Source organism: Aquila chrysaetos, chromosome 18, assembly GCF_900496995.4.
Source record: "Aquila chrysaetos chrysaetos chromosome 18, bAquChr1.4, whole genome shotgun sequence".
Lineage (NCBI taxonomy): Eukaryota > Metazoa > Chordata > Aves > Accipitriformes > Accipitridae > Aquila > Aquila chrysaetos.
In genome coordinates this window covers 1,646,124-1,671,074 of record NC_044021.1, presented here as the reverse complement: position 1 = coordinate 1,671,074, position 24,951 = coordinate 1,646,124, and the positions used below count along the sequence as shown (strand labels likewise).

The window sequence follows — 24,951 nt, the reverse complement described above, 5'->3', positions numbered from 1 at the left end:
CTTGGGAAGCATTTCTTTACAGAGAGAGTGGTCAAACACTGGAACAGGCTTCCTGGAGAGGTGGTGGATGCCCCAAGCCTGCCAGTGTTTAAGAGGCATTTGGACAATGCCCTTAATAACATGCTTATCTTTTGGTCAGCCCTGAATTGGTCAGGCAGTTGGCCTAGATGATTGTTGTAGGTCCCTTCCAACTGAAATATTCTATTCTATTCTATTCTATTCTATTCTATTCTATTCTATTCTATTCTATTCTATTCTATTCTATTCTATTCTATTCTTACCAATGTGTATAAATAACCAATGGGAGGGTATAAAAAAGATGCAGCCAGAGTCTTTGCAGTGGTACTGGATGACAAGACAAGAGGCAATGTGCACAACTTGAAGTGCAGGAAATTCCATTTAAACGTAAGAAAAATGGCTTTATGGTAATGGTGGCCAAACATTGGAACATTGGTTGTGGCGTCGCAGTCTTTGGAGATATGCAAAACCTGCTTGAACAAGGCCCTAGTCAACCTGCTCTAGCTCTCTCTGTTCTGAGCAGGAGGTTGGACTAGACAATCTCCAGAGGTCCTGTCCAGCATCAACCATGCTGTGATTTGGTGACATTTTTCATTTTGAGGACAGTCTGTGTTGCAGCTGGAGATGAGTGGGGCTCCCAGCATCTCTGCTTTGGAAGTGCTCAGCATGGCAGGCAGTGGTCTCAGCAGAGCTGGGCACAAGATGCTGAACTGGCTCGACAAGAGAGGATTAGCAAGATTTTAGGGTCTATTCCAAATTAAAACAAACCTGAAGTGGTGGAACACTGACATCTTTGGGGAAACAGATCAAACTGTCCAATTCCATCAGGACCAAGGCTGGTTTTTTTGCAGAATCCAATCATGCTGATGAAGATCAGGGATTCGGTGCTGCCTGATGAAGACGATGTGACAGAGGCTATTGGCAGTGAGCAGTGGCGATGACCAGGATTGTTTCTCTGTCTCCTTTATCACAGAGCCTTCAGACTTTGGCAGAAGGGGTTTCTGCTGCCAGAAAGTTGTGTGATATGTAGGTAAGTGATGAAACCGGCCCTGTGACCGCATCATACGAGTGATGGTGGTGCGGACAGGATTACAATGAAGCAAGCACCGCAGTGAGCACAGTGGCAGAACCCCTGCCCTGAGCCAAGTCCCCAGCCTGGGCTCCTTTTCTCAGTGCCTTAACCATAATTGCAGCTGGATTTCTTAAATCAATGAATAAACAGACCTGTTGAAGCCTATCCCCAGGGGGTCTGAAAAAAGATCTGCTTGTCCCCATCACCCCCGCAGCAGCTGCTGGGAGAGGCTGAATGGAACGGCGCTGCGTGCAAGCATGCCGGCCCTTTGCACGCGCGGCCGCTGGCTGCAGGAGGTGCTGGCCAGGAGCCCAGCGCCGTAAAGGGCAACGTTTCAGCTCATGTAGGCACAAGGTATGGGGCGGATCTGGTGTCATCCCTAAAGAGGCATCAGGTGGCTGCAAAGGGGAGGGAGAGACACGGTACTTCACTCCTCTCCAGGACGGAACGGAGAGATAAATTGGGTAATTACAGAGCTCGCCGCACTATGTGAGTTCTGGCTGGAGCGACTGCAGTCCAAGAAGTGTGAATCCAGGCCCTAGTGCCCTGGTGCCTGCAGCACGCTGCGTGCGCAGGCTGGGAGCGTGGATCCCGTGGCTCTTGATGGGACGTGTGGTCTGTGTTTCTGGATCCCCTTGTGAACGTCAGCATGGATTCTGCTCCCTCTTCTGCACCGCACACTCAACAAGGGTCCTGAACAGCCACGCTCAGCAGCAGCCTGGGGACTGCGATGCAGACTGGAGCCTGCAGGTTGTGCGGAAGGCCAGGGCCAGTGCTTTGGCATTGCACCAGCAGGATGATGGGTTGAGCCTGGATCTGTTAACTGGGTAGGTCCCTTGGTCATTGTAATCCTTCCAGTTAGGAAGTGTTGGTACGAAGAAGTGGAAGCTGTTCACCGGACTGGAGCACTGACGTGAAAGTGCAGGCAGATACGAAAGGGATTACCCCAGGATGCGATAATCGTCAAACAGTGTCACAGACCAGTCACCTCAGAATTAAAATGGTGATTGTTGAAGAGAGCACTTAGGCAAGTTATTTGGGCTAACCACAGGTCATCAATACCCTCAACATATAGACTGTGTTGTGATACTGGCTGGACGCAGGACATAAAAGGGAAGGTAGGACCAGGCTGGGCAGTGGGGTCAGTGTCATCTCCCCCTTCTACAGAAAGACTAAGGAGAGTCACTCTATAAGACTGGCTGACCCAGTGGCCAAAGGCAGGGCAGAGGTCCAGCCGTCAGGACCTCTCCCGTTAGGCTTCTGGGGTCATTTCTAGAAGCTTGCAGAATCTTCCTTCTGCCTTGTCACCTCCAACACTATGTTACCTCCATCTCCTCCCACTTAAACCCTGCTAAGTATCATTGCTAGGACTGTGACTGAAGTTTCTTAGGAAGGGTAGCGAAGGTCTAACCCTCCATATTCCCCAGAGTTCCTTCATAGCCTTGTCTCCTGAACAAGACCGCATGCTGACCATCCTGTGTCACCCTTCCCACTCTGCACGCAGGTGTCAGGTCTTGAGAATGCAGAGGGACTGAGCACCAGATCCCAAAAATGAGTGGGGGAGAGCAACTCAGGCCAGGCAATATGGTAGGGCAGATGCAAGACTGCATAGCACCTGTGCTTGCCTCCTCCCACACTGCTTGTTCTTGGGTTGTGACTTTCACTTCAAAGACAAAGCAGGCCAGAGCTTTGATAAAAAACACAAAATATGACCCTGTTCTCAACAAGTGTCCTTCTGAGCACAGGAAGGGAAGGAGACAATAGCTGGGGGATACAGATGGTGCGAATTTGTTTTCATTTTGGCTCACGCAGGGGCAGGTTGGTGACAACTGCAACCCAGCCGATGTCTTCTAAAGCCACCTGTAGCTGAGAAGCCATAAAGGCCCATTGTCTTGCCAAGGGACCAAGAGCTGCAGGATTGAACCTGGCTGGGTGAGAAGACACCTGGTCCCTGACTAGGAAACATGCAATGGCTCGTGGAGCTTCAGCCATTAGCCTTTCTTTACCTCTGTCCTGCATCTCTGAGTGGAGATGCATGAACCAGAGGGAAATGCCCTGGACAGAGAGATCAAAGGAACTGTCTCGGGGTTTACCGCATCCCGTAGCTTGGGTTACACAGTACCTTGCTACCCATACTATAATTTTAGTTCTCCTTATGCGGTGCTGGTCTGTCTGTATCAGTGCTGAGCACAAGAAGAGAATTGACCCCTACTAAATCCCATAACAATTCTCCAGTGTCCTAGACTTCCTTACCTATGATCCATCCGAGGTCTGACAGCCAGCCGATAGCCTGGGCTTGCCCATATACAACCCTGCCTGTTGCTGTGGCTGTGTTTTTTATTTCTCCCCCGGGCTGACAGGCAGCTGGGCATGTTCAAAAGCCTTGACCCAGCTTTGTGCAAGAGAGGGAAGAAGGGGGATTTGGCCCGGCCCAGGGTGGTGGCAGAAGGTGGTCACAGTTGTTACATGGACTAATTGCACTTCTAACCCTTCTTTGCTGTTTACCAGCTGTCCCCCCACCAAGGACTCGTGTCTCCAGCTGGCTCCTGTGTCTCAGGGTGGAATCGCACAAGGCTCCTGCTCCCACTCTGCGCCCTGGTAGCCACCTTCCTGGTAGCGCAGCTTCCACCTGAGCTTTGCTGACAGATTTCTTAGGGAATAGTGAGAAAGATGATCTGTGACCGAACAGATTTATTTAAGTAAGGTGCTTAGGAGAAAATTTATCTTAAGTGATAAAACAGTCTGGTTTTTAGTTTGTATCTGACATCTAGCTATATAGAGGTGGCTTCAGGCAAAGTAGTCCTGGTAGCATGATTAGAGGCTGCGGACATGTCTGCAAACAGCCGCTCGAACAGGCAGCTCTGAGTCCCCTGTCCTTGTCCCCAGCGCGGCTCTGCGCCTGGCTCAGCTGGGTATCTTCCCTTCCACTGGCAGAGTGGGAGATGGAAGCAGAGCAAGGACAGCAACGTGTGGATGTTGGCTGACATCTGCTGAATCTGCTTTCTCCAAAGCCAGGTAGGGAAAAAGCGACAGCTTTCACATCCCCTTGTTCTGGCATTAACAGTTATTGCAGCTGACACTCTGCCTTGAGGAATTCTTTAATCTTCCTCTTCAGGACAGTAAATCTTGCAGAGGTTGCCAAATGCAGAGCTGACTCATAATTGTCTTCCCCGGGGGCATCCTGGGCAGGCTTAACTCCTGACAATTCCTTCTGCAGAGCCTCTCTCTGCTTTATCTTGCACCCCTCTCCAAAGCTACTGGATAACTTCTGGCTGCTCAGCCCTCTTGGTAGGAACGAAAACACGTTTAATTGCTTGTACCTTTATGATATGCTAAGGCCTGTGTCACCTACAGGTCAATTCCCTGAGGCTCATGGGTGTGGATGTGCTTACATCCCTGAAACTGAGCGAGATGAGCAGATGGTAAACCTCCGTACCTTTGGACAGGTCAATACAGATTGAGCGCAGGAATTCCACTGTACACCAGATTTATGTGACAGATCTGACCACCCGCAGACACAAGACTGTCCTAGCGCAGGACTCATAGCACTGTTGCATACAGCCACACGTGTATCACGGAGGCATGACAGCCATAGTCATGCTATGCTCAAGGGTATAGATCACCCTAGCTGGGTGGTGAGAGCTGCTCCATGTATGTGAGGCTCTGGTAATATCCCAGTGCTCATGCCACTATGGACTAACATCCCTCCTGCTGAAGAGAGGCACATACCAGAGACTTCTTTCCTCCTTCAGCTCCTGAGGAGCTTTCAGGGATCTTCCTTGTGTGGTACTGTTTCTTTTCTCTCCCTTTCTTGCTCCATCTTTCTCACAGCCTCAGCCCTGCTTCTGTATCACTTGCCCATCCACTATTTCACCTTCACAGGGGTCATCCTGCTGCAAAAGAAGTATCCCTTGACACAAAACCCTGGAAGACTTTACGCTCTCAAGAAGCAGCAATACAGGGTGCTCAGTGTACAACCCAATGGCTCCTTTCACCCGGCTGGGAGAGGTGCTACTACTCGCTTTCACTCATGACTCATTTGAATCACTTCATTTCCCTGCACCACTGATCCGGGGAGGTGCAGCAAGAAAAGGCATGCACTTGTGTCTTCAGGTTCCCCTCCCTCACGCCCATACTGCTCGTAGTACTTCAGAGAAGACTGCGGCACCTTTATCCCATCAGGACGGTTTATCACTCAGCTGGAAATATAAGAAAACACTTGCGCAAAGAGCAGCTGCTGGTTGGGCACTGCTGGTAGCAGGGTAGGAGTGGACTTCAGCAGGCAGGTTGGGCGGCTTCTATTCCCAGCGTTGGAGGAGGTTAGGGCAGAGGGAAGCTGGACCTCCTGGTGACTCCGCATGTCTTTGAAGGTAGCCATTGCCAACCTCTGTTTGGGTTTACTGTTGCTGGGCTACCCCAGGAACTGCTGAACTGGTTGGTCTCTTCTGTACTGCTCCATAATGGAAATCTGGGGATTAAGTGGGAGCCACGATAGGCAGCGATTCTGCCCTGCCCCTGAGCAGCCTGCCACCCTCCCACTGGTTCCTGGCCCCACAAGGGCATGCCAGGAATTGGATAGGGCTGGCAGAGACCTGGCTGTAACAGGATACCCTTGTCCTTTCCTTCTGTCACTGTGGGAGAGAGATGAGGTTATGGCACATGGTATGTGGGGGCTGCCAGGTGGCACTGGCCGAAGGAATGATGGGACCTCAAGAGGGGAAGGTAACTGGCCACCCACCACCAAGAATCAGTTTGGTTCAATGGTTGGAAACCTCACTGATGAGAAATTTGGACACAGAGCAAAGTCCTGAGCTGGAACTCAGGTCACCCAGCAGGCTGGGCCCGGGAACAGTATTCGGTAATCCTGACTTCAGGTCTCCTTAACCAGTAGACATATCAATGTTCTCCCAGAGTTAGGCAAAGAATTGGAAGTCCTGACCCCGAGTTCTCATTTTCCTTTCCACCCCTTCCCTTCTTACCATTAGCTCCCACCCCTCGGACTTCAGCTTGGGACTGTATTCTCTGAAACAAGAACCTTGACTTCCACTTTGTCTTCAGTTTACAATTCACTGGACTCCTTTCTCTGCCTGAGTTTCGGTTGCAGTCGCTTTCCCATTGTGCATGCCAACACCCCATTGCCTCCAGAGGTCAGAACCAATATTTCTTGTTTTGATCTCACTACTCTGTGGTTTCAGCCAACATATGAAGAATTTCAGTAGGACTTTCTGTGTTTCACCACCTCAGTCTAGCAGCAGACTGTAGTCCTCCTCAGAGTTCATCCATAAGAGACCTGGCCCTAGTCTCTTCTCACAGGGGGCTATCATGAGTCTTACAGCTCTGGAAGACAATTCCTTTAGTCCCTAAGTAGGACTTATGTACAGTTTGATCAGTGCTACAACAGACCCCCCCTGGGAGTCTCTGAGATGGCCCTATTCTCCACCCATAATGTTAATCTACACACTGAAACATTATCAGTTGATCTGGGCACAGCAGGAGCTGCCTGGGGGGATCTCCAGTGTGGTCTGAAATTCATCTGAGACTCCTGAAGCAATTAGTCAAACACTTAATTGAGAAGGTGGCTAGGAGTTCAGTCAATTGCTTGGTCTCAAGCTGGCTCACCGTCTCAGATCAGCCCATTGGTTCACCTACGCAGCTGAATAGCTGGGGAGTTCCCAGTTTAGGTATGCTAGGTGTGGATACAGAGCCCTGCCACCCAGCTACACAACAGTTATAACTCTAGGACAAACCCGAGTTTCATACTTGCAACTTAAATTCCGTATCTCTTGCCACAGACCAAATCATTATAGAAAAAATGACATGAAAGTTTAAGTTGGTCTCATTCAAAGACATTAGCATTTTGCTGTAGTTGCAATCATTTTTGCTGGGCTGGTTGGCTGATAATTAATTAATTCTAACAAAGATACCTATCCGCACAACCCCACACACTATTCCACAGAAGCAAAATATTTGGGGCATTTCTGTTGCTGGAGTTGCGTTCCCAGAGAAAGGAAGGCACCAAAAACAATACCTCTCTGCTTAGTCAAAACAATTTCCTCTGAGCATCTCCGGTAGTTCCTTTCCAGGTCACTTCACAACTCATTTCTCTTGTCTTGATTAAAATAGACTAGTCTATAATCATGCAATTTGGATCTTATATGAGCAAAGTTAAGCGCATACCTCAGCACAATCCATGTAGGCTCTAAATTCCTAATGTTGGGGAAAGCAGGGGCAATAATGCCTGTACGGACCCAGGTCTAATTTCCTGTGTTCCCAGTTTTTGGCATGGCTACTCATTTTCCCAAGCTCTGATACAGATTTTGTTGTTCTTCAGTGGCTCTTTGGACTGTTTTTGGCTTGCTAGCGGAGGATGGCTGGGTAGCATCCATGTGTTAGAATTATGCAGGGGAGAGTAGCAGGTCATGACCAATGCTCAAGATGGATTAGGTTGGGTTTGACATCCCTGCTTCTAAACTTTAAGCTTGTTCTTAAGGTCTAAGGACAATGGCACGGAGAAATTGCTATTTTCCCATAGGTAATCCTAATCAGATGGTGGTAAAGAAAAAGAAAGAGAATTGGGAAAATCTTTGCTAGAAGTGAGGAACCTTTCCTTACCGAGAGCAAAACCAGACCATTTGCAAGGCAGGCTCACTTTAGGATGGATAGTGTTCAGCTCCCTTTTCTGGCTCTTGCCTTTATTCCAGGATCTCATGGGATGCTGCCAGAAATTTCCATGCTGATTCACAAAGCTGTTGCTTTGCAAATCTCCCTCATTAGCCCTAGCTTCATTGTCTTTGTGATTCAAACATGTATTTACTTCAGTGCTAAATCTGCTCACCATTTCATTGCTGGATCATTTTGTTGCAATTAAGAACCGAGGGCTACTACCTGTCAGCCTGCAGACAGGGAAGAGCTTATGTAGACAGATATTGCTTAGGTTAAAAGACTAAAACTCACCCTTCGGCATAGCTCGTCAGGCAAGCACTATCACACCAGTCATGTCTGGGCAGTCACTAAAGAAGATAATTTCTTGCTGGTGTCCTGGGGCTGAAAAGAAGCATTTAAGAATAAAATCAGCCAACGCCTGTCCTGAGACAGACTTCACAGACTCAGAGCTGAGGAATTAATTGGATTGTCTTCACATCCCCATATTTTCTTTCCTTATAGTGCTGTCGATAGACTAATGATTAGGGAATAGTTATGAATAGTTCCTGAGAAAGGGCTTTACAGCCTTCTCAAACCCATTTTTTCAGGCCTGCAGCTTCACCATGAGATTCAGTTATGTTAGTATGCAGAGAGGATAAATTTACACATTTTCTGTCAGTAAATTCTACACAAGATAAATTCAACATGCCCGGATTAGGGGCTGATAAATTCTGGCAGCCCATAAACTGGGATACGTGTAAATGATCGCCTGCCCACTCTTTCTGTGTCTGTCCTCCATGGCGGAGCACAGCCTGGGGTGCACGCTACTGGTCACCCCGGTCCTGTCCTCCACAGAAATCCGGGCACACAGACCAGCAGCCAACAGGACTAGGTCTCTGATTTGGACAATCGGGACACCAGAGCCACGGAATTACCTTCTCTGTGTGCTCGACAAGACCTCTGCCGTCTCATCTGTGGCACTACTTAAACCCTCATGGGAGTTATCCTGCCTTCCTTTAATGACCTGGAGCGGAGCCTACAGCTCAGGCACGGAGGGAAGGATTATAATCCCTCACTGCGCTGCCGCTGGTGTGCAGAGGTCCTATCCCCATTCTGCCTCGTCCACAGAGCAATTTCCTGAAGCAAAGTGGGGTCTGGTTTTTGCAATACCTTAAAGGGACTGTTTCACTACAGGGATTCTCGTTACCACATCTCAGTCCCTCGGATGCTCGCGCTGCTGCCTTGCAGTAGCTGAAGCTTCCAGTGCTGGGAGCGCGCCAAGGATTCAAACGCCCGTACCCACTAACCCCTGCCTCAGGAATCCAGATTTGCCTGGGACTTAGTAACATGACCTGTTTTCCACCAGCTCTAAACTGCTCCCTCCAGAACTGAGTTTCATCTTCTCCCATGCCTAGTTTCAGCCAAGAAATGAAATCACTGCGAAACATCCACTGAACTTTGTTGGCCCTGTTAGCTTCTGCACTTCTACTCAAAAGCAGTAATACTCAGTGCTCAGTTTTGAAAAAGGCACATCTCTGCTTATGTTCTCTGCTCTTCCTAAACAAGCAGGAGCTGGAGGGCACATACTGTTTGCATTAGCAAAAGAGAATAAAATTGCTGCAAACTTTCTTTGTCAAGGAAGAGACGACAAGGCTGTGCTGATCTGTCCATCTCCTGGGCACTCGCATGGTCCCAGCATGAAGGACCGAGAGAGCGAGCCTGACCCAGATCCTGAGGAGTCAGAAATGGAGCTCCCATGGGATTTGTAGCAGTAGCTTTTCTTAGGGAGTGAGTCAACATAGCTGAAAACTGAGGCAGTGTGACAAGCATTAAGAGGATGTGCCATTGCAACCTTGTGCCGAAGTTACCCAGAAAAGGATCTTTCCTAAGTGGGTTTTCAGCCATTTCAGTCACTCCTGCTTCCCCAGCGCTCGCTGCACATCCCCTTCTGTCCCTCTGAGCTCATTCCCAGTCACTAGCACTCGCACTCACTTAACCTTAACTATTAGTGCTGCCCTTAAATCAAAGGCAGTGCTGGAAACTTGCCTTTCCCAGCCTTTGGCCTTCTTCCAATTACAAGAGACGTGTTAATGAGAAGACCTCATATCTAACCGTCTGGTCAAGGCACTTCCAAAATGCCAGCCAGCACAGTAGCTGGATGTGGAAAACAGGAAACCAGCTAACGTCAGCTCAGACCAAGACTCAAATTCAAGCCGCAGCAGAGAGAACCGACGACCACCTGGGGCGAGTGCATTGCGAGGGTCGAGGGTCCTCGGGGAAGCGTTACGTTCGCTGGAAAACCCAGCTGGGTGTGCGGACCGTCAGGTCCTGCCCGTGGGCTGCGGGGACACGTACCTGGCAGCAGAGGAGGCGGTGGTGTACGCGTGGGAGAAAGGTCAGGAGATCGCAGAGGGCTTTTCGCTTGCGAGCTGGGTGATGGGAACGGACAGGGAGTGATGAGTTTGAGCAGCTGGCAGAGAAGTTCACCACGAGACAGTCCAGTTAGAGAGCGAGAACTCAGCAATTTTAATGTTGGGCAGGTTTTTTACGATACTCTGAGAACTAGGTGCCATAAGGCACGTAAATCAAAGCAGCTTCTTGAAACCGAGACAGGCTGAGCCCCTCGTGCCCTGAGATCAGAGCAGCTGAGGTGACACCGGATAGCCCCCTGTGTACACGGGCTCTGTTTGTGCCAGCGGGGAAACCGCTCCCTCCTGATCTGGAGTGAAAAAATAAATGACATTTTTGAGGAATCAGCTTGGTTACTTATGAGTTTTAGAGAAACAGGCGGTTTTCTTTGCATGGTGTAAAAAGTCGCTATACTATATCAGAAATCACAAAATCTTTAATTCAGACCAGACTTTTAAAAATTTGGGTTATATTTGTTTTTCTTTTAAAAACAAACCATTTCAAATTAAGAGTGAATTCAAGTAAATCTTTTCAAGACTGGTCATTTAATATCCAACTAATAAAAAGATTTAAAGAGGGAAAGCAATGCTGCTTCAGTGGCATCTCTGTAAATCTTAATGAGTTAAAGCTTTTTTGCTCATTGAAGTGGCACAATATTGATGCAAATATAAACCAATTTTATTTGTTTTCTGCCAGAAATTAGGCTACGGGAAGAATGCACTCTTCCTGTAACTTTGGACTATGTTCCAGGAAAAGAGGTTCATTTAAAGGCCTCTTCAAAAGTCTTAGGCAGCAACATAATTTTGACAATTGCCTTATGAGAATCAGAAGCAATCTGCCAGTTCACCAGTGTTAGCCAGTTATTCCTTGTCCTTTAAATCAGCTAGTTTTATCTATAACACAAACTTTTAAAAGCTTGTCTCAACATAGTTGTACTTAGATAATAAGAATGCCTGTACCACATCAGACCAAAAGTCTACTGTAATCCAACATCCTTTGTCTCTTAAAGGATCTCATCCATTTATCTCTTAAAAAAATAAAGATAAGAACAGGGCAAGTGTATGGTGATAATTCCTCAAAGACACTTTCCAGCTTTCAGCAGATTTTGACTTTTTTTCGCCGTGGATTTGAGAACCAAACTCCACATTGGAGTTCAGGGGAGGGAATATACAGTCCTTGGCAGCACTGCCAGTTGGTGCAGAGAAGGAAGAAAGAAATCTCCCTTGATTCTGATGGAGGCAGAGAAGAAGTGAAGCTCCAGCCAAGTAGAATGGGAATCCCTGAGATATGACCACGGTACAGATGAGTAACCAAGTCCAACATCTTAGTTCACCCTTAGCATTTTGAAGTTCCTCATTGCTGCTCTCTCTTTAGCCACTGCGTTGGAATACTTTGAAGATGGAGCTGATGCAGTTGTGATCCTTTCCTGTTGGGAGAAAACACTGTATTCCATTATGGGCCCTACTGCAAACAGAAAAAGAGTTAGAATCCACACCAAGCATTTATAATCCTGTGTTAGCTGTGCGACTTTTCTGTGAGGGAGAGAGGGCTTAATGGCAGTACACCATCCCACAGACCTGACGCCTTCAGCAATCCTTGATAACATTACTCTCACTGACATCTGTTTTCCTAATTCTAATATTTTATTCTTCTCTCCCTGACTAAAGTCCCAAGTGCCCACATTCACTGTAGGCAAGTGATCAGACAGTGCCGATTTCCTTGAGGTTCCCCAGCTTTCCTTTGCTCACTCCGCTTTTGCTTGCACAGCCCTTCTTGCTCGTACGCTGCAGGAGAGCTGTCCTCCCGCTGCCCATCCCGAAGAGTAAGGGCTCCTTCAACGGCTTTTGACGTGCTCCTTTCCAGGCAACTTCTGGAAAGTTCTCCTCTAGAGCTCCTCGACATCACTGCACCCAAGCCAGAAAAGCAGAGCAGGTCCAGCCACGGCGACCAGGGTCAGTGGAGAGTCAGATCGCCAGGCAAGTCCAACTTGACAAGGCAAGGCTAAGGACAAGCCGGGAAGTCAAACCAGCATCAGCATCAGCACGGCACAGGCATAGCTGAGACCGTAGCTCAAGCGAGGAGCAAGGGCACGAGCCTGAGCTTAAATGCAGCTCTGGAGCAGAAGTGGGAGGGCTTCTCTGAGCTCTTTCTCACCCCCAGCATTTTCCCCACCATTTCCCTGTGGTTCGAGGTGACGCAGGTGTGCCGTGCCAGAGCTGCCCTTCAGCTCAAGCAGCCAAACCCTCGGTGGGGAGAAAGCGGAGCGCTCTCAGGGCCCTGACAGCGGTGTCCCATGTTCGGCGAGCACCCAGACGCCAGAGAGCTGGCAGAGACCGCTTTCTCTCAGTGCCCGTGCTGCCATAATACAATTACTGGTCCCAAATAGCTCGGAGAGAAATCTCACGAGGATGTGGATTTTAGTGCACGTACACCAGGCAGGTATCGCAGGGTCCACGTCTTACAGAGAACGTACTAAAGCTTTACACCCCGGTCATCTGAGTTTAGCAAACCATCTCTCTTGTATCACAGAGATGAGCTGTTTACAAAGCAAACGCTGTCAGTCCATTTAATTGGCTCTTTAACATCGTGAGAAATGTTCCGTGGCAGAGGGTTCCTGGGAAACCCTCCAAGATATGAAATGGAGACGTACTTCTATACAGGGAGGACGAACAAGGCTCGTCTCCCAGACCCAAACCTCACAACTGAATCATCCCTCCTTGCATGATGGTAAGAGTGCGGGGGATGTAATGACCATCCCCATGGCCAATATAACAGTAATTTTTAACAGTGCAAGGGACGGTCATGCCATTCTGCCATAGAGGAGAGCGGCTCCCACGGTGCCCTCTTTTCTGCTCAGCCTTAGCATAAAGACATCCAGCCCGGGCAGGTTCTGGAGCCAGTCAGCTTAGTTTAGGTAAGTCTGGGTCTAGGTATCCTAATATCCAGGTCTCTTGATGTTACAGAGAGAGCTAGCAGACCCGCGTGTTAGCAAGGCTGCTTGACTTGCTCTACTTACGACCATATCTGTGGGTGCCTGCAAACTTGTCAGCCCAGATTGTTCGGGCAGGAACTGCTCACGTTATGAGGCATCTTGCCCTGTGCAGAACCCAGTCAGAAATGATCAAATAGCAGGTTTTTTCCTAAGCAAAGGAACAATAAGTTTGTATTAAAAAGCATCAGTTTGTAGAGAAACAAGAATGTTGTTTCACAGCTCTGCTTAACCCTATTCCTGAAAAAAATCCACTCAGACCTCATTTCTCTGAATCGCTGAGGGATGGCCAGGGTAAGGGTCCTAGGAAAACGTGAAAACTTGGATTTAAGAGGGCACATGGGGCCAGTCATGAAACTAGCTCAAGTAACTAAGCCCTTGAGGGGAATTCAGAAAGATTCAGGTCTTGCTGATGACATATGTGTGCCATGTCAGTGATGCTGGTAAGGACCTGCCGGGCTGCTTCAGCTCGCTTTTACAAAATCCGGATGGAATCTGCTGCGGCAGCCATACGCCTGTGTTGCCCTCCAGTGGTAAACCTGGCTTTTCCCCAGAGTAACGGAGTAGTACTTGAAGGGATTGCGGGGGCAGTGGCCCTCAGCCCCAAATACACGACTAGGCAAGGTTTTTATTTCCTGATGGTTACATGCACACCATGATTAGTCTGAATATCAGTGTTTGTCTCCCACAACCTTAGCACTATTCAGATACATTTGCTCTGTTTTGTTTGACCAGAGGCAGACTGCAGCACAAAATAACAGTACTGGTATTCCCACTGTTCCGTCAAAGCACAAATTCTATTACTCCTGCTGTGAAAGTGCACCAGTTTGAGCTGCCCCGGTTTCATTAATTTGGTTTAATACTTTCAGTTGCGTGTTGCATGCTGTGATGAAAGTCATTTGTCCTCTGATTGCCTCTGTGCAACAATTATTGACAATGCTAATGCTATACATTTGTTATGTTGAAGAGCAGAAGAACAAGCCTCTAAATAAAAGACTTGCTTTCCTTACAATTTTATCAAAGTTCCATCACCAAGCTTCAGACTTTCCATACTAAGATCTGGTTGAAAATTAAAAAATATTTACAAACAGAGCACAAAACCTTTATTTCTATAAGTCAGATCAGGAAAACCACATGATTTGACAATTTTTAAAATAAGTTGTCCTGTGTTCCTAGAGGCTTCTGAATTAGGCAGCAGTTTACAGTCAAAACCTGCCCTTGGAGGAAAAAAAAAAAACCCAAACCAACACACCATCACCACCTAATTCTGACCAGGTCTCAGCTCACACATCCTTAGAAACCACCAGCACATCGTGCTGAAGATCTGTCCAACGATACCGACTGTAAGCTCCAAGCTGCTGTGAACCAACCCCATCCACCATCCGCAGAGCATCACCACAGCTTCCCCCGCTTTCCACAGAGCCCTCCCTCCTCTGCCCCCCCTAATCTCCTGGTCAGGACACCCAAAGGCGGAGCAGAAGTGGTGGGCAGTACTGCCCGTTTCTTCTCGGCATCGCACGTTTTAAGAGTCATGATTTCTAAGCCATGCTGAAAGAAAACATAACCGAAAGAGAGTTGGTAAGTGAAGCTTTGACACAACTTGGGAACGGGATTCACCGATGCGGATGGGACAGGTGTGCTGGCTCTGGCTGCTGTGGAATTAATTCTCCTTATAGTAGCTGGTACAGTGCTGTGCTTTAGATTTGTGACCAAAACAATGCTGAAAAACGAACTAATGTTTTAGCTGTTGCTGAACAGTGCTCGCGCAGCAGGCTGGGAAGGGGGAGTGCCATGCGGATGACCTGAACTAACCAAAGCGACAGCCCACGCCATCTAACACCGCGCGCCCCAACAGAAGGCTGGGGGAAAGGAGAGGGGACGTTGGGAGTGATGGCGTTTGTCTCCCAAGTCACCGTTCCTCAGCGTGCTGGAGCCCGGCTTTCCTGGAGGTGGCTGAACACCTGCCTGCCGGCGGGGAGTGGGGAACGGATTCCGGGTTTGCTTTGCTCGTGTGCGCGGCTTTTGATTTCCCTGTTAAACTGTCTTTATCTCAGCCCACGGGTTTTCTCACTTTTACCCTTCCCATTCTCTCCCCCATCCTGCCAGGGGGGAACGAGCGAGCGGCTGCGTGGGGCTGAGCTGCCGGCTGGGTTAGCCCAGAAGCACGGGGGACAGGAGTTGAAGGGGAAAAACTGGTAACACACGAGTAACTGTTTCCTCACTTCCTTTCTATCACATGTACTATTTCACCATGAGGTGGAAGGGATGTATCAGTACAATTACTCCCTCTTAAGTTCTAGCTACACCCGTTTTCTTTCTGTGTTACTGAAAAGTAAGAGATGGCTCCATGTGAGCCAATGTATTTATGGGATTTTAGATTCACAACTACAACCACGAATTGATTCAGAATGCCAGACTTCGGCAGCAGTAAAACTGATTAACTGTTGATGTCTGCTGAACTGCATGTAAATGAAGCTAATTTGGGAAAAGGCAAAAGAGTAACAATGAAACACCCAGTACTCATTTTCCAACACTGAAAACAAAGCTTTGCAGGGTTCTTCCTCAAACAGTTCTGGAAATATACTTCATTATAACCAGTCCTGGACCTCTCCCACGATAAAAGTCAACCTTGTTATTTCTGCCCTTCTTCCTCTGTCAGCACTCACTGAAGGACTTCGTTTGACTCAAGTGATGTATAATCACAGCTAATGATTAGAACAAGACCTGCTAGCTAACAGCAGCCAGTAAAAAAGAAAGTTTCCTCTGTACTACCACGCTCTGAAACTTTATGCAGGTGAAATATAATGCAAGTAATGTTGAGTTGGTATTTTCAGTAATTCCCCATCTTTTGAAATCTGCAATTAGTTCTGGTCTACCACTTGTTTCTTGCTAATAATTTCACAAGCAAGGCACCTTACTAGTAAATTTACTCTACCATTCTAAGATCATACTTGGGAGTTACAAAGCAAGTGCACTCAATTGTGGTAGTATAGATAAAAGTTTTGGGAAAAAACCCTACTTGGCTGAATGTGTATACCCCCAAAAAAACTCCTCCTTGCACATAAATCAGGAACACACTTAAAGGGTGCCACAAGAAAAAAATGGAAGCAACTGGAAGCATGAAATACAGGTCCTTTAAATCTTCAGATTGAAACTTCATACTTGATATATTTAACATATGAGAATTATTGGAGGCTACAAAAAGTTTCTGCTTGCTTCACTGAAGAGTGACAGACCTCTTAAAATGAGAATCTGTGGGCTTTGCTCACAAGCTAATGGAGTTAGCTGCAGGAGCGATGGAAAAGGACCCATGGAATTTTATTACTGTGTTATCAATGTTTTTTTCCTATACATTCAAGAAGTGTTTTTGCTGAATATTCACACCTGTCTAAGAAAAGATGCAACAATACTTCTGAAACCACCAGTTCTAAACTGTGTTTTATTTCCAACAATTAGCCATTACAGTATCTGAAGCAAGAAGTGTCCATAATAAATAGCGGAAGATGAAGCAATCAGAATACTACCGTCTTCGCTACCGCTGTGGCCCCCTTAATGTTTCTTGCTTTTTGACCTTCACTCTTCAGATTCTCCAGGCCTACGGATATCATCAATCTTCAGAATCATTCTAACAACCTGAGTCGCCAGAGAGATCTGCTGTTTCTTACCAATCAGGGTTTCAATAACATGCTGCTGCTTCATATCTGCCAAAAAGAAGAAGAGTTAGATACCCTCCTGAAATCTAGATATAATATTTAACCTCAGATAGTAATTTCCATGTCGCTTTAAAGAACGTTTCAAAATTGTTACTCTTGGCCACCATAGCTGACAAACAAATCTGTACAAACTAGAGTTCTGTCTGGGTTCTTGCCAAAGATCTTAGAACATTAAGATCCAAACTCTTTTCCCAACTAAGTCTTCCCCAGTTATAGCTTTTCATCTTTCTGCATTATATTTTAAGAGTACAGCTTCCATGTACAAATATTAGAAGCATCCTAAAGGCTAAGCAACCACTAAAGAAGTTCAAATGCCGTGAAGCAGAAACACCTAATCAAAGGCGGCTTATGAATTTACATAAACACAGTGTCTTACGTTGTGTTCCAAAATTTACCACCTCTTCCGAAAAAAGCAACAGACTAGGAGTGTGAAAAGCTTATGTCCAGATGAAAGTAAGTTTTCATACATTGGTTTCTTAGTTTTCACATGCTTGTCACAGATCTATATATGCACATGTACTGGTGTGAACAACACTCCCTAAAGACATTTCCAACCTTTTACTTACTTCTTCACAAGCCATTTCTCAAAACAACTGTTTGCAGGGCTGTGGTGTAAAGTGGATCACTAAAACTGCAGTATTTAAAACACAGCCTGCTATTGCCTCACAGTGAGTAACACTTATTCCTGTACCACAAGGTCAGCCAACATCTTCAACTGATCTTGCCACCAAATAAAGGTTTTCAAGCAATTATACATTTTCTGCCTGGTAGACATGCACGTATCCCTCCACCTGCATTACCATTTATTATGGCAAGAGTTCGTAACTGAAGTGATGCACAGGTTTCAAAAATAAAAGGGAGGGGCTGAGAGGCAAAATAGTAAGTGTTTTGATCTTCTGAGAAAGATAACCCTGCCACGCTCCTCCTTTGCCACAGTGCAGTTCTTACCATTTGTTCCTTTCTGCAAACAATCAATGCCGAGGGCTGGATTATTTTCTTTCACTTGCCTAGCCCGCACTTCGGTCATAGTCTGTATTGGATTCATACCGCTGTTCTCCGCAAGTGCCATGGGAATTACCTCCAGGGCATCTGCAAAAGCTCTCATGGCATACTGTTCCAAAGATGGGCACTAGGGGAAAAGACATTTAAATTCATACAGCTATAAACTCCAATGTTAGCAAAAGCAGATTTTCACACTAGCTATAAAATATATACATGATATGCAGATTTTCTTGGGAATATGCATCTCGATAACCGAACGAATGCCTTTGGATGGTAACTACTTGCAAATTAAAACAATTTTAAACTGCTCTTATCATAAAAAGAAAAAGGTACTCATAATGACTTTTTACAGAGAGGAGAAGGAACACTTTTAACATTGGTTATCAGCACATGTCAGAAGTTCCATAATGTGCACTTTCTGGAATCTCTTAAGATGGACTTAAGCCTTATTTACCCTTCATAAATTAAGGAAAGTTGTTAACTGTTCCCTTCTTACCTTATCTGCTGCTTCACTGACTGCCAAGGCACAAGAGATTTCAGCTGCACCACCACCATACACAATACGATTATCACGAACAAGATTCCGGATTACACACAATGCATCATGAAGAGATCGCTTTGCTTCTTCAATAATCTGGAATTATAGAATAGCATGTATTTTACAATATACACAATGGAAGGCTATGGAGATGTGTTTCCCAATACAGAAATGGAAACTGCAAATAAACTGTAGGATCTTTTCATGGTTCTAATGCAGTTCTACTGCTGCTATGTTACACTATTTCAAAATACAACATGTTAGACATGCAGTGGCAGAGAAGGAATAAAAAAAATACACACCTTTTCAATGTTATTTGTTAAATCTATAAATTGAAACGACAAAAACTTACATGATCACGTTTTCAATCTTGCATATTTCCAAGATGCAAAACACTTAAATTTAAATGCCAACATTTTCACACTGCAATTTATGTCAACTCCCAACTTCAAAAGATGTAGAAGGATTTAACAAGTTACGCTAACCTTTAAAGCAGTATTTATTAAAGAACTCTTCACATTAGGGGTTATGTTCTTTTCTCTCTAAGGATTTTCAATCAAAGTAGGACTTGACCTATACTAAATATAGTTTAACACTAACAGTACAACCAAGAACCACGTTAAGTACATAAGCATTTAAAATGGTCTCATTCTGGGGGCGATGGTGGTGGTGGTGGGGGTTTAGTTTGGGTTTCTTTTTTTTTAACTGGACTAAATCAGAAGTGACATACCTAGGCCTATAATAAAACCAAATCTTTCAAAAATGCTAGTATGTTTTTACGCATAAAAGTGACCCTCCAATGAGAAAAAAAACCCCAACAAATTAGAGCATCCACAGGTAAAATTACTTCTCTATTTATGAACTACATGGTCTAACAGTGAGAAAACAAAGTTACCATTCAAAAACGCAGGATCTGAATCTAACAAGCTACTTCTAACACAGTCACAACTGCCTACAACCCTCCCCTGCTTCTATTTGTCCACACTGCAAGCATAATTTAGACAAAACCAAGAAGAGTTAATATGCTTTTAAAGGAAACTACACATTCTGCAACTTACGTATCAAACACTCATAACAAACTAAGCATCTCACCATTTTATTTCCTCCTCTAATGAAAATGGTCACAGCTCTGGAATTCTGACACTGTTCAATGACAAGCATTCTGTCCTTCGTTGTTCCAAAGGAGATCTCTCGGACAATACCTGCAAAACCCAGTTTCTCTGCCGTGAGTTCGCAGAAGCGAGGAACAATGCGTCCTCCAGTTGCAATGGCGATTAACTGAAATTAAGCAACCATCAGTTATTTCGAGAAGACTTTTCCATTATGTTTTTTGTAATATAAAACTAGTGGAAGAGAATCTGTCAAATGCCTACTCCAAAGCATTATCTTCCCATCACTTTAAAGTATTTCAGGCAATGCCTTGTTTCTGCAAACAGCGAGACTAAAGCAGAAACATTCCCAGCCACATAAAACTTTTAACAAGTAATATGCATACGCTCCAGTTATAAACCATAGTCCCATTCATTGTAGGTTCTTCCCACAGACCCCAACGATTTTTCTCCAATACCCACCCACACACGATTACGCAGTTCCACCCAGCAAGCCCGAATTTTTAATTGGTACAGCGTATTACTTAACAAATGTTTGAGAACTGATACAAAGCCCAATTTTAGAAGATTTTACTTACTTCTATTTCAGGTCCACCAACCCAACGAACAGCAGGCAGCTCATTCTGGAGCAGCAAGTGATTTGCCTCATCATCAAAACCCCACTGGCAAATAGCAAGGTTTGCACCAGTGTCTTTTATCTGAAAGCAACACACAACGTCAATCTTCTGATCAGAGCTAACACAGGAATGAAAAACAATTTCTTCATGATTTTAGTTCTCCTCATTTTTGCAAAACATAAGTCTGAAGAAGAACCATCTGGCATACATAGAGATCAAAGTAAATTTCAAACCAGGGTGGTATCTCTTTCTTACCTAAACTTAACTTTTATTCATAGCCTTACAATCACTTGTATGTTGCCTCCTATCAGGATTATTAGCTCATTTCCAGAAATAAATCCATGCACTACACTACTTTGTGTAAAAGCTATGAAAAACATAGAAAACAGAGAAATAATCTTAAGACTACCTGTTTCACCATCTCTTCAAACTTCTCCTTTTCATATTTCTGCAGTGCCTTGTAATCTTCCACAGATGTCACATCAAGCTTATGCTTGGTTTTAGGCTTAGGTGGTTCGAATGGACAAGTAAGGATTGCAATTTTAGCGTCTTTAAGCTCCTGTACAATTAAAAAAAAAAAAAAAAAAGTTGAGTTTCGACCTCAGTAACACCTCTTTCTTATATTTGCAAAACATAGACATATCTTTAATAACACAGGGACAGGAAGGAACATGATGATCTTCGGACTTATTCTAAAGTGAAACTAACTATAACCAAGTAATTCCATCAAAAGTCTCTATAGCCTACTGTCCTGGTTTTGGCTGGGATAGAGTTGATTTTCTTCCTAGTAGCTGGTATAGTGCTATGTTTTGGATTTAGGATGAGAAGAATGTTGATAACACACTGATGTTTTCAGTTGTTGCTAAGTAGCGTTTAGACCAAGTTAAGGATTTTTCAGCTTCTCATGCCCAGCCAGCGAGAAGGCTGGAGGGGCACAAGGAGTTGGGAGGGGATGCAGCCAGGACAGCTGACCCAAACTGGCCAAAGGGATATTCCATACCATGGGACGTCATGTCCAGTATATAAAGTGGGGGGAGTTGGCCTGGGGGGGATCGCCACTCGGGAACTAACTGGGCATCAGTCGGTGAGTGGTGAGCAATAGCATTGTGCATCACTTGCTTTGTATATTCCAATCCATTTATTATTACTGTTTTATTATTGTTATTATTATTATCGTTATTATTTTCTTCCTTTCTGTTCTATTAAACTGTTCTTATCTCAATCCACAAGTTTTATTCCCCTGCCCCGATTTTCTCCCCCATCCCACTGGGTGGGGGAAAGTGAGTGAGCAGCTGTGTGGTGCTTAAACCACGACACCCACTTAGAACAAATTCCACAGCTTCAAGACACTGTTTAAGCCCTTAACAATCTTTACCAGTGATGTCTTTTTATAGTTTAATGTTTAAAAAAAACAAAACACAAAAAAACCCAGAAAAAAAACTTCAGTGAAACCATTATTTGCCCTATCCACCATGACCAGTGAGAATACTACATACTTGTCATCATAGCCACCTTTTATGTACTACATGACTGAAATTTTCTACTAGGCTTCCTTTTTCTAGGATAAACCATGACACCTACTAGAAAAATATTTTAGAATAGTAGAAATTTTAAATTGCCTCCATCTTTCTTGAAGTATGCTGCACAAAGACTTAGAGACATTACCTACACCAAGTATAACAGAAGGACAGCTTCTGGGGCGTTCAAAAGAGGACAACACGGCAACTCAAAGTTTAAGAAGCATTTCCTGATACTGAGTTGCATTAAGCATCTAAAACATATTACACAGTATGGATGATCATTTCTGCTTCTGCATAGAACTCTGCACCTGTCCTCACTTAGTTGTACAGTAATTCCCCCCGCCCGCATTTCTCAAGATTGTTGTAAATTCTAACTTGGTCTCTTCCAACATGAAGAATTTAATGCTCCTCTCCCCCTTCTCTGTTAATGTATGAGTGAAAACCCAAGCCAAACCACAACACTGTTTAAATAGTTAAGAAATGCTAGGACAGCCTTTGAACTGGGTTAGACAACCTTATTTAAGCCATTACAGATGAGACATGCACACAGGGACATCACTTACTTTAGGCATCTGTGGATGACTGAAATCTTTGTCCACAATCACTCCTTTAACCAGCTGTGTATCTTCCAGTCTACCTCCCACTTTGCCTTGTACTTTGATCAGCTCAAAATCAACATCTTTACGTTCCATATCTGCTACTGTCAGCACAGCATTTACAGCAATTTCTGCCATTTGTCTGTGACAACGGTTAACTCTAGGTTTAAAAAAAATACAGTAAGGTTGCACTACATTTCCACAATTTGGAAGAAAAAAGTGATTCTATCAATCTCAAACACAAAAAAGTATCATTATAACTAACAAGTTTTATATGCTCCATTAAAAGAGGGAGTCCTGCTTTTTTGTTCACTGAAATAAAAGGTGCTACATATGGCAGAAAACAGAACATGCAATATGGTTTGTCTAAGTAGTCTTTGTGGACATAGTCTCAAGACACAGACTTGAAACAAGTGAGGAGAATTAACTACTAAGAAACATTCATGTCACAGAAACCACTGTTAAGACAGCTCTGCAAAGGAAGCCCTTACAATGTCTGGATTTATATACTACACGTAGAACCTATAATGAAAAATGCACTTAAGGAACTACCCTATAAAAATTTTTTAAAGGAAAAAAACAAAACCAAAATAAACCTTTGAAATATAGCACTATTATTTTTAAAAGGTTTGCATTACTCTTGGAATTTGCTATGATGCAGAAATCTGGAACTAACAGGTTAGAATGAAATTGATTTTGCAGCTGTTTAACCTCATGGAATTGACTCTTTAGAGAAAAAGGATTCACAGTTTCTTACCCTGAGACATGAGTCAATTGAGAAATTAGCCAAAATCAAACATTAAAGAGCCTTCAGCAGCCACTCCAGTAACACAAACAATTCAATAATCCATCAAAACACCAGGATTTCTCCCTTCGCCTCAAGTATTTTTAAGGGAAACTTAAATATTCTTCTGAAGCTTTTGTGACTTACACTTTAGAGCCTAGCGTTGTCTTTGCTGTCTGGATCAGAGGTTCAATGTTCTGTGGATCAACTGTAAAGCTGTCACTGATTTTGTCTAGATGCTCAATTGCAATGCGGGCTGCCTGCTCATAACCATCTGCTATTCTGATAGGGTGAATACCACGATCTAGTAATTGCTCAGCCTGCTCCAATAATGCTCCAGCCAGAACTATAAGACAAAATTTCAAAACAACATGTACACTTCCACAGATTGAAGCATCATTTTTAATGCATTATCAAAAGATTAAAAAGTACGACTTCTGATTTTTTTCTGTAATATTTTCACAGTTCAAGGTTTCTTAAATGACAAAATAACCATAAACAACCCCCTGCTTGCTATGCTTGGAAAGAAAACTGCATTATGTTGGACCAAAAAGAAGCACAGGCACCAAGGACAGACAGGTAGAAGATTATGAAGAAAATTATGCAGAAAAATTTTGAAAATACAAAGAGGAGTCTCAACACTAACTTAAAACGTAGCCATACTTAGAAAAGACAAAAAAAAATCTTCCAGATTAAAAGGCTCCTAACACAAAAACTGACAAGAATGCCGAAGCAGTAAATACTCTAAAAACTTGCTACAGAAAAACTACTGTTACTTCACGCAAAATTTCTTAAAATAGCTGAAGAAGCGTGATTTTAAAGCTGGAAAAGCCAAGTTAAATTTAAAATCTGTTCTTACCAACGACTCCAGTAGTTCCATCGCCAATCTCATCATCTTGAGATTTAGACAGCTCCACCATAAGTTTGGCTATCTGGTGATCCACATCCATCATATTCAGAATGGTAGCACCATCATTTGTCACAGTCACCTCACCATCTTTGTCCACCATCATTTTATCCAAGCCTAAAAAAATATATTCAAAGCATGAAGCAAAATCTAGAAAAACCGAAAAAAAAACCAATTACTGAAAAAGAACCATTAAAATTATATTTCATTATTACCATTGGGCCCAAGGGATGTTCTCAGAGTACTTGCTACAGCCTTTGCTGCCATTATGTGAGACTAGAAAACAAAGGTGAAATAAGTTAAAACATTACCATGCATCCCCAAATCGTAATATTAAGCTAAGAAAAATACAACGGAAAAAAAGCTAACGCAAATATTGCAATTTAACTGACAACAGCCAATTATGACTAGGAAAAAAAACCCCCAAAGCAACACATGCGTATCGGTTTTATACCAGAAACACTTCCCGTGCCTTTTCTTGCACAGCTTGCACTTGCACCGCTAAAGCACGCAAAAGCCGAGCAGCTAAAATGACAGCCCCGAGGTTTAAAGCAGGGAAGCAACAAAAGCAGGCAACGCTAGAAGGACAAGCCAGTATAATTTCGCTCCACTCTTCCGCCAGTTATTTAAATCCCACGCATTCACACGCGGCCGCCTCCTCGCTCAGCCACGGCCTTTTCTTGGGAACAACGATCGAGCTTCAGGCCCGACACGGGGCAGAAGGGCAGGGACCCCCTCAGCCCAACAGGCTCCATCCTCCCGCCGAGGCCTAACGGCGCCCGCTCCCAACGGCAGCGTGGCGCGGCCCGGCCCGGCCGCCCGCGGCCGGCCCGGCGGCCCCTCGCTCACCTTGAGCGCCTCAAGCCCCATGAGGCGCGTCTTGCGCTCCTGGTCCTTGAGGATGAGGAAGGGCCGCCCATACTCATCGAACGCCAGGGTCCCCATGGCCGACATGGCTGCCGCTGCCTCCCACACACCGGGCGAGCACGAGCCGGATGCTGCCGCGCCCGCCGCGCCGTGACGCGAGCGCGCTCG

At 44.9% G+C, this 24,951-nt stretch overlaps 1 protein-coding gene across 1 annotated transcript; it reads right to left on the bottom strand.

The window, feature by feature from the left end:
• Window positions 1-16,540: 16,540 nt before the first annotated feature.
• CCT5 (chaperonin containing TCP1 subunit 5) lies at window positions 16,541-24,947 on the bottom strand. The gene is made up of 11 exons (XM_030041998.2): window positions 24,766-24,947; window positions 24,132-24,192; window positions 23,869-24,033; window positions 23,157-23,355; window positions 22,193-22,385; window positions 20,519-20,668; window positions 20,071-20,190; window positions 19,476-19,661; window positions 18,342-18,479; window positions 17,792-17,972; window positions 16,541-16,831 (listed from the first exon to the last, which is right to left on the bottom strand). The coding sequence occupies exons 1-11, from the start codon at window positions 24,868-24,870 to the stop codon at window positions 16,704-16,706; spliced, it is 1,626 nt and encodes a 541-aa protein (XP_029897858.1). The 5' UTR covers window positions 24,871-24,947; the 3' UTR covers window positions 16,541-16,703.
• Between the last annotated feature and the right edge of the window lie 4 nt (window positions 24,948-24,951).

Excerpts from the sequence above, each read along its gene's own strand:
- CCT5 (XM_030041998.2), bottom strand. The coding sequence starts at position 24,870 with ATGTCGGCCATGGGGACCCTGGCGTTCGATGAGTATGGGCGGCCCTTC. Across the intron at positions 24,193-24,765 it reads TGGGGCTTGAGGCGCTCAAG|TCTCACATAATGGCAGCAAA; the intron begins GTGAGCGAGGGG and ends TTTGTTTTCTAG. Across the intron at positions 22,386-23,156 it reads ACAACGCTAGGCTCTAAAGT|AGTTAACCGTTGTCACAGAC; the intron begins GTAAGTCACAAA and ends TTTTAAACCTAG.